Source organism: Fringilla coelebs, assembly GCF_963513975.1.
Source record: "Fringilla coelebs genome assembly, chromosome: 20".
NCBI classification, from domain to species: domain Eukaryota; kingdom Metazoa; phylum Chordata; class Aves; order Passeriformes; family Fringillidae; genus Fringilla; species Fringilla coelebs.
Genome location: NC_140046.1, coordinates 4,367,174 through 4,376,812, shown reverse-complemented (window position 1 = coordinate 4,376,812; position 9,639 = coordinate 4,367,174). Strand labels below are relative to the sequence as shown.

At 64.8% G+C, this 9,639-nt stretch overlaps 1 protein-coding gene across 1 annotated transcript; it reads left to right on the top strand.

The window, feature by feature from the left end:
* Positions 1 to 1,682: 1,682 nt before the first annotated feature.
* Positions 1,683 to 7,335, top strand: TRAF4 (TNF receptor associated factor 4; the record flags this gene model as incomplete). The annotated part of the gene is made up of 7 exons (XM_084219096.1): positions 1,683 to 1,825; positions 4,604 to 4,655; positions 4,961 to 5,065; positions 5,139 to 5,300; positions 5,641 to 5,802; positions 5,876 to 6,031; positions 6,364 to 7,335. 7 exons carry the CDS (start codon positions 1,683 to 1,685, stop codon positions 6,994 to 6,996), a joined length of 1,413 nt encoding a protein of 470 aa, XP_084075222.1. The 3' UTR covers positions 6,997 to 7,335.
* Between the last annotated feature and the right edge of the window lie 2,304 nt (positions 7,336 to 9,639).

Here is a 9,639-nt window from a genome sequence, read left to right as displayed (position 1 = left end):
AACCCCCAGGATACCAAGGACCCGTCCTTTTGGCCTGAACCTTGTCCCAGAGTCGTGTCCAGGGACAGTTTCTAGTCGGGGCCAGGTCACAGTGTGTCAGGGATAGTGTCTGGGTTGTGCCTATCTCTTGTTGGAGACAGCCTGGCTCCGGGCTCTGCTGGCACAGAGTGGCAGAACCAGCCGGACCACAGGGCTGCTGCCCTGGGGTGCCACAGCCCTGAGCCAACCCGGCTGGGGAGCGCCTCAACCCCAGCTCAAGGTGGCTGCTGCTCCCCTCTGCTCCCTGTGCGCTTGCCCACTGTCAGTTGTTTTTACCTGTCGGGTTTCCAGTATCACTGGGAGCTGGTTAAAGTTTAGCTCAGGGCTCTCCATCATCTGAGCACCGACTCACGTCTCCCAGTAAATCCCCTGCTGATGGCAGCTCGTGCTCAGTGTACCCCAGTACAAGGTTCCCTGATATTTGTGAGCCCCAGTGCAGCTCAGAACAACCTGCCATCCCTCAGGGTAACCCCAAAAATGAGCCACCCATCCCTTCCCTGGCAGCTCTGGCAGCGAGCAGGCTGCATCCCCCCGGGCTGCTGCAGGGTTTTATTTTAAGCAGAGCCTCTCTGGGAGAAGGGTAACGTGAGCTCCTTGAGTGACAAGTGATAGAGCTCGACTTGCTCAGCGTGTCCCCCAGGAATCCCTCTCCTCTGCCATTTGCTAATTGAAAACTGCTAACATTTGGGTCTGGAGCAACTGCCACCCTTAATGGGAAGCTGGCTGGAGCGAGCGTTGGTGGGACTAACACATGCTCACAGCCTGTCATCTGCTCGGCTCCATCTCTGGGGAAAGGGGCAAATACTCCCATATGCTGCTCTGATTTCTGAAAGAGTGACGAGGGGGCTGGAGCCAGACAGATTTGCTTTTATTCTCCCTCCTCCAGGCTCTTGCTCAGTTACCAACCGTGGCTGGAGGGAGGCTGTTGGCTGCAGCCTGGGGTGTGAGCTCCCAGCAAGACAAAGCCGCAGGAGCGTGTCCCCGTGGTGCCCTTGGTGTGGAGGGCTCAGGGCAGCCCCTCCGTGTCCTGCTGTGGGTGGTGGCTGGGACACGAGCTGCTCTCTGCTAGGAGCAGCCCTGGGAGCTGTGTCCCACCTCCAGCCTCGCTCAGGGGCACAGCCATGCCCTCGGGCTGCCTGCGGGAGTGTGGCACACCTGGGACACCTCTGAGTCAGGGAGGGCGGGCAGGGTCAGCGAGGACACCGCAGTGTGTGCCCGCAGAGCCCAGCCCCGGTCCAGGGGAGGCTGCAGGGGGTGAGGGGGCCGTGTTGATGTGATGTTGATGCTCCCCAACCTCCTGCGGTGGCGGTTCCCAGTGTAGTGGGGTACCAAACCCCCCAGAGGGCTGCTCCCCAAGTCCCCAGGGTGGCTGTCCCCATGTGCGGCACCCCAAACCCCTCGGAGAGGCTGTCCCCGGTGCGATGCTCCCCGAGCCCCCGGGATGCCGGCACCGCTCCATCCCCCCGGTGCGGCGGGGAGGCGGGGTCGGGGCGGGGGGCGGTGGCGATGCCGGTGCCGTCCCCCGTGGCGGGGCGGGCTCAGACCGGTCCCACCGCCCCGTCCGGCCTCCGGGCGGAGCCGGGCGCTGAGCGCGGAGCCGAGCGGGCGCGGGGCGGCGGCGGCGGGCGCGGGGCGGCGGCGGGATGCCGGGCTACGACTACAAGCTGCTGGAGCGGCCGCGGCGCCGGGTGCTGTGCCCGCTCTGCGGGAAGCCCATGCGGGAGCCCGTCCGCGTCTCCACCTGCGGCCACCGCTTCTGCGACACCTGCCTGCAGGAGTTCCTCAGGTGAGACCCCGCATCACCCCACGGGCGACCCGACCTGACGTTACTCCGCGCACCCCTTCCCCCGTGGGGTGCCCCGGTCGCGCACCCCCCGCACCGGCCGATCCGGGGCTCCGCACCCCGGGCGGCAGCGGGTGCTCCTCGCCATTCCCACCCCCCCATCCGCCGCCGGCCCCGGGGTGCGGTGTCCGAGGGTGCCCCGGAGAGGGGTGCGGGAGGCCCTGGGCCGGTGTCGGGGTGCGTGGTGCACGGGGGTGCGGATGCCCGGGGCCCGGGAGGGAATGCGGGATGTCCCGGGAAGGGGCGCGGGGTGCCTGGGGGTGCGGGGGTCCTGGGGAGAGATGCGGGGTGCCCGGGGGTGCTCCGGGCCGGGGAACGGCTGCGGTGTGCTCCGGGAGAAGGTGCGGAGTGCCCGGGAAAGGTGCGGGGCGCCCCGGGATGCCTCGGGCCAGGGAAAGGTGCGGGGCGCCCGGCGGTGCCCCGGGGCAGGGAGGGGGTGCGGGGCGCGCCCAGCCCGTGACAGCCGCCCCGCGGGTGCAGCGGCCCGTGGCCCCTTTCGCTGAGGAGGAGGAAGAGGAGGGCCGGGTGAAGCCCGGAGCGGCGAGTTTCGAGAATCGAGCTTAACCCCTTCCTGCCCCGGCCCCGCCGGAGGAAGTGGCCGGGGGTGTTTTTGGGGAGGGGTGTACGGCCAATCCCGGTGTCCCCGCACCCGCGGGTGAGCGCGACCCGGCCGTGCGTGGGGAGCGAGGAGCCGGGGCCTCTTCCGACCCCTGCGGTTTGGGACCCCCGGTACCGGCAGCCGGGGACGCGTGCGGGGCCGGTGCTGTCCCGGTTCCGGCCGCCGCACTCGGCGCGGTCCCGGGGGTCCCGCGAGCAGCGGCGAGGGGGTGCCCGTGCTCCCTCCGGACGGTGACAAGCGTCACCCCGGGCCTTTCCCCGCCTTTCCCAGCCGGAGCGACCTTCGCCCGGGGACAGCTCACGGGCACCACCGTCACCGGGGCCGGTTTCTGTGAAACCGGGCGTTCCCCGGGGCACGTGTCAGAGCGCATCTGTCCCCCCGCTCCCCCGCACCCTTTCCGCGGGGGGAATGGCCTCGGGGGTCCCCCCCGAGAACAACGTGTTTGCCCCGGATCAGTTTGGGGCTCCCGTGGGCTGAGCCATCCAGCCCCGCTGCAGGGCCTGGGGGTACCGGGGGCTGTCGGGGGGTGCCGGGGCTCCCCACCCCATCACCTCGCTGTGCCCCAGCACGCCGTGAAGGTCAGAGGCAAGGACGGTCCCCCCGGGTGCTGCCTCAGCACATTCCCTGCCCGGCCAAGCGTGAGGAATGGGGAGGCTTTGTCGGGGATTAGGCGCTGGCTTCGGGTCATCGTCCCACTTCCCCGCCAGCCCCAGCACCCCAACACCGTGCACGGGGTGCAGGCACAGCTGGCAGCCCTGGGAAGGCAGCAGAGTGATCCCAGCCACGAGGCACCGCCACGGGCTCCCCGGGAAGGGCCGGGAGCCCGGCCCTGTCTGAGAGCGCCTTATCTCGGTGGATCCACCTTATCTCGGTGGATCCCTGGTGACTCCCACAAAACCACCTGCGACAAACAGAGTGGGCACGTGGCAGAGCCGGTTGCAGCCGTTCCTCACGTGGGTCACACCCCACGGGGCCGTGGTTCCTGGGGTTCACTTGCTCTCCCAGCAGAGGGTTGGTGGCTGCAGGGGACATGGCCAGGCAGCCCCGGCTGGCGCGTGCCCGGCGGCACTGCTGGCTCCGTCCTGGTGTCTCACACCCAGCTGGCAGCTCTGGTCGAGGCCACGCCAGTGCCTGCCAAGGGCTTGCAGTGATTAGATGGGCACAAGGGCTGTCCAGGCAGGACAGCCTTGTTCAGTGTCACCTCAAAGACAGCAGAGCCCCTTTGTGTCCCTGCTGCATGTCCCTCTAGGCAGCACCTGTGGTCTCCCACCCCAGTGTCCATCGAGGATGGTGCGCGGACACCCTCTCCTACCCCTGGGCACAGTGGTGTGTGCACCAGAGGTGATGGTGACTCCTGGGCAGCTTAGTCCCAGGCCAGGCTGCCTCTTTGGCTGCGTCCGTGTCTCCACTTCATGCTGCTCCTCTGCAGGTCAGGGCTGGGCAGGGCCCTTCCCACCTCAGGGACAGCTCTCAGGAGGAACACCCCATCCTGGGGGCCCAGCAGGATGGGGACCCCTCCAGGGGGGCTGCCTGTCCCCCTGTCCTGACTCACCGTGGTGGCTGCTGGGGCCATTTCCTGTGGAGCAGGAGCCCCAGGGCCACGCATCAGGGCTGCACATCTGGCGCCCAGCTGTTGCCCTCCCCCACCTCCCCTGGGCCCCGGCACCTGGGGCTGCGGAGGACGCCCGGCCCTGCCGGCCCCCTCCTGGCCAGCCGCCGGCACCCTCCTTAATCCCGGGGGACGGGGTGGGCCAGGGGCTGCCGGAGCTCCAGATGGTGCCGCGCTGGCGGCGGCTGGCCCAGGCCCCTGGGGACCACGGCCGGGGGTGGGGAACTGCCTGGGGGGGTGTCTGGCGGGGGCATTTCCCAGCTCAGACAGATGGAGCAGGATTAGAGCCGTGGCTCCCCCAGGGTGGTGGCTGGATTTGGTACGGGGTGAGCACTCAGCAGTGCAGGGACAGCACCAATGTCCTGGGGCGGGATGGCAGGGACCCGTGGCACATGGTGGCTGTGTCACTGGGGTGGGATGGCAGGGACCCGTGGCACATGGTGGCTGTGTCCCTGGTGATCCCGGCTGACCCCGACCCTTCTGTGTCTTGCAGCGAAGGCGTCTTCAAGTGTCCGGAGGATCAGCTGCCCCTGGACTACGCCAAGGTGAGCCTGGCACAGGGATGGGTCCCCTGCTCCAAGGGGACATGCCCACCAAGGGCTGTCCCCAGCTCTGCACAGCGCCTGGCACAGCCACGCCAGCCTGGCACGGGCGCCCGGGCGGAAGCAAGAGCCCTTTGTGCCGCGGGGCCGGAGCGGAAACCGGCTCCCGACAAAGGGTTCTTGTTGGTGTGCCCGGGGGGGATCCAGCCCCGGGCAGCGTGCCCAGGGCTCCCAGCCAGGCTGTGCTGGGGGCTGTGTGCCCCCACAGCCCGGTGCAGGATGCTGACACCCCACTGCTGCCCCTGCAGATCTACCCCGACCCCGAGCTGGAGGCGCAGGTGCTGAGCCTGGCCATCCGCTGCATCCACAGCGAGGAGGGCTGCCGCTGGAGCGGGCTCATCAAGCACCTCCAGGTAGGGCCCGGGAGGATGGGGAGGGCAGAGTTGTACCCCGTGGCCTTCCCGTCACCATCCCTGTGTCCCCCAGGCCCACCTTGGCACCTGTGGCTTCAACGTGATCCCCTGCCCCAACCGGTGCAGCGCCAAGCTGAGCCGCCGTGACCTCCCCGAGCACGTCCAGCACGGCTGCCCCAAGCGCAGGGTCAAGTGCGAGTTCTGCGCCAGCGACTTCACTGGGGAGGCCTTCGAGGTGGGCACTGGGGGGGACACTGGGGGGGACACTGGGGTGACACTGTGGGGATCGCAGCTGGCCAGGGTGCCATGGTGGGCATGGCTGTGCTGGGGGTGCTGCGGTGGTGTGGCTGGGATGTGTGGGCACCCCAATGAGCTGCAGGGGCACCATGGGGACACAGCCTGGGTGTGGGGACAAGGCCTGGAGGGGGACACTGTGGGAGACACATCATGGTGGGGACAGCCTTGGTGGACATCTGAACTTCTGTGGTCATTGTACCCTCTGGCTGTGGGGGCACCGTGTGTCCTCACCCCTGGTGAGGGCAGCCAGAGGGTGGTGACACTGTTGTGGTCCCCAGGGCCACCAGGGCACGTGTCCCCAGGAGAGTGTGTACTGTGAGAACAAGTGTGGGGCCCGCATGATGCGGCGCCTGCTGTCCCAGCACGCCCTGGCTGAGTGCCCCAAGCGCACCCAGCCCTGCACCTACTGCTCCAAGGAGTTCGTCTTCGACACCATCCAGGTGAGATGGAGCCCATGGGGACCCTCACCCTGCCAGCTCCCAGCCCCAGCTGACAGCCTCTCTGCCTCCCCAGAACCACCAGTACCAGTGTCCCCGGTACCCCGTGCCGTGCCCCAACCAGTGTGGGACCCCCAGCATTGCCCGGGAGGATGTGCCCACCCACCTCAAGGAGAGCTGCAACACTGCCATGCTGCTGTGCCCCTTCAAGGAAGCTGGCTGCAAGCACCGGGTGAGTCCTGGAGACCAACCTGCCCTGGCATCCTTGGGCACGGGCTGCTGTGCCTGCTGTGTCACACCTCCACACCGCTTCTGCCCTGTCTGTCCCATCCCTTGTGCTCAGTCCCATCCGTGTGGCTCCATGACCTCACCCCTGTGTTTGCCCCCCAAGTATCCCCCTGCCACCCCAACCAGGTCTCTCTGTGCCACCCCTGTGTCCCTATGACATCCCTGTGTCAGTACCCCAGGGTGGAATGACATCCCCATGTTATCCCCACGGCCCCTCCCTCTCCTGTCCCCGCTGCCCCTGGCCCCCTCCTGCTGACGGTCCCGCTGTCCCTGCAGTGCCCCAAGCTGGCCATGGGCCGGCACCTGGAGGAGAGCACCAAGACCCACCTGGGCATGGTGTGTGCCCTGGTGAGCCGGCAGCGGCAGGAGATCCTGGAGCTGCGTCGGGACGTGGAGGAGCTGTCGGTGAGCAGCGACGGGACCCTCATCTGGAAAATCGCCGACTACGCCCGCAAGCTGCAGGAGGCCAAAGCCCGCAGCAACTACGAGTTCTTCAGCCCCCCGTTCTACACCCACAAGTACGGCTACAAGCTCCAGGTGTCGGCTTTCCTCAACGGCAACGGCAGCGGGGAGAGCAGCCACCTCTCCGTCTACATCCGCGTGCTGCCGGGCGAGTACGACAACCTGCTGGAGTGGCCCTTCTCCTACCGCGTCACCTTCTCCCTGCTGGACCAGAGCGACCCCTCGCTCTCCAAGCCCCAGCACATCACCGAGACCTTCCACCCCGACCCCAACTGGAAAAACTTCCAGAAGCCGGGAGCCTCACGCAGCTCCCTGGACGAGAGCACCCTGGGCTTCGGCTACCCCAAGTTCATCTCGCACGAGGACATCAGGAAACGGAACTACGTGCGGGACAACGCCATCTTCATCAAGGCCTCGGTGGAGATCCCCCAGAAGATCCTGGCCTGAGCCCCGGAGGGGGACAGGATGTGACCGGGGCGCCCTCCCAGGGGTGCCCCGGGTGGTGCTGAGCCCCTGCCCGCAGCCGGTGCCCCGGCTTGGGGACGCTGCCGTGGCGCCGCGGTGGCTCTCAGGACGGGCAGGGGTGGGGCTGCTCCCCCGTCCCTGCTGGGGCTGGGACTGTCCAGCAGCCCCTTCCCAGGTGCCCGGGGGTGCCGGGGGGCTGGGCCCCCCAAGCCCCTCCCCGAGGTGCCCAGCAGCCCCTGCCAGCCTCGCTGGGGACCCTGCAGGACCCCACTGGCCAGAGCCATATTTTGTAAACTGGTGCTCCCCAGGTTGTTATTTATTACCCCGGGCTGGGGCTGCTGCCCCCTCCCCACATCTTTTTCTTTTCAATAAACTTTTCTTGTATTTATTACGGCCGCCTGAACGTCCTTCCTCTGCCTACCGGGATGGGGATGGCAGGACCGGGGTGCTGGGGACAGGGGGAGCTGGGACTGGGCTGGGGGGCACGGAGAGGGGTAATCCTTGACCCACATCCCGGCGGCAGACGGGCTCAGATGGAGCCGGTTAATTCGGTAATCACCGGCAGCAGCGGGGATGTGCCGGGCTGGAGGAGCCGCCAGCCCCGGGGGGCTGTTTCCCTGCAGGGCCCCCTCGGTCCCATCAGCCCCTCGTTAGCGCTGGGGTAATTAACGCCCCCGGGCAGGGCGGCATCCCGAACAAACCGGGGGTGGGCGATGGTGGGGGCACTGGGGCAGAGTGGGGTGTCGGGCTGGATCAGGCCCCATGTCCGTGTGTCCGACCCCCCTCCCGTCACCCCGGCGGCAATGGGGGGGTCGCTGTCTCTGCAGGATAATCCCACAATTGCATTAGTGCTGCTCCGCTTTAATGCAATTAGCCCCTAATTAGCTGCACCCTGCGGCCCTGGCTGGGCTGGGAGGGGCAGCACTGCGGGGGTGTCCCCATACCCCGTTCCCCCCCAGGAATGTCCCCCTGAGCAGGTCCCAGCCCGGTGTGGCAGCTCGGGGCCCTGGGGAGCTGGGCAATACTCCTGTCCTTGCTGGTACCCAGTGCCAGCCTGTACTGGTGCCCAGTTCCTGCCCAAACTGGTGCCCAGTACGAGTACAAGCCCATCCCTCTGCCCAGTGCCAGCCTGTACTGGTGCCCAGTGCCATTCCTGCAATGGGGCAAAATGCCGGTCCATACTGGTGCCCAGTGCCAGCCCATTCTGGTGTCCAGTGCCAGTCCATACTGGGCCACCAAACTGGTGTCTAATGCCAGCCCATTCTGGTGTCCAGTGCCAGCTGTACTGGTGTCCACACTGGCACTCAGTGTCACCCCATGCCCGTGCCCAGTGCCAGCCTCATGCTGGTTTTGGATGCCAGCCCATAATCACAGGCAGCTCTTGCCCATACTGTGCCAGGCGTGTCCAGTATCAGCCTGTACTGGTACCAGTGCCAGCCCACACTGGTGGCAGTGCCAGCCCACACTGGTGACCCGTACCAGACCCTACTGGTACCAGTGCCAGCCCAAACTGGGCTATTGCCAGCCTAGTGCCAGCCCGTGCTGGTGCCCGGTGCCACGCTTGTGTTAATGTCCAGTGCCAGCCCAAACTGGTGACCCGTGCTGGCCCCACTGGTGCCCGGTTCCAGTCCGTCCCGGTGCCCGATTCCCGCCCGTCCCGGTGCCCGATTCCAGCCCATCCCCGTGCCCGGTTCCCGTCCATCCCAGTGCCCGGTTCCAGCCCATCCCCGTGCCCGGTTCCCGCCCATCCCAGTGCCCGGTTCCCTCCCGTTCCAGTGCCCGGTTCCCGCCCATCCCCGTGCCCGGTTCCCGCCCGTCCCGGTGCCCGGTTCCAGCCCATCCCCGTGCCCGGTTCCAGCCCGTCCCAGTGCCCGGTTCCTGCCCATCCCAGTGCCCGGTTCCCGCCCGTCCCGGTTCCCGGTGCCCGGTTCCCGCCCGTCCCGGTGTCCCCGTGTCCCCTCCCCGCCCGGTGCTCGGCTCAGTGGCGCCGCCTCGTGGGGACCGAGGGGAGGGGAAGATGTGAATAGAAATTTATTGCCTTATAATTTATATAAATGAATAATAATTATCATTATTATTATAATCATTGTCATTATTACGTTAACAAATTGTTATAATTTGTATTAAGCATACATTTTATCCTTACACATTTTAGGCTTATTTTTTATTTTATAGTAATTTATTTTATGTAATATATACATTTTATGTATAATACTTTAAAATATTTCAATTTTAATATTGAATATATTATATAAGTATATTTATATTATTAAATCAAATTTCATATATCAATACAATTGCATTACATAATATTTTAGTATTTTATATTATAAAAATTCTATCTGTATATTTACACAGCTTCCATACTTCATATTTATCCTGCATTTAATTTCTATTTAATTTCTATTTATAATTTTTATCCTTATAATTTATATTTTTATATTTTATATTTATTATATACATTTTATTGATATATTTTTATTTGTGTGTGTATATACACACCCCCCCCCTACACACACAGAGTAGAGGGTGCCTCTGACCAGGCCACACACAGGGTGTTGGCAACCCTTCACTCCAACCAGTTGCCATAAAATAAAATAAAATAAAATAAAATAAAATAAAATA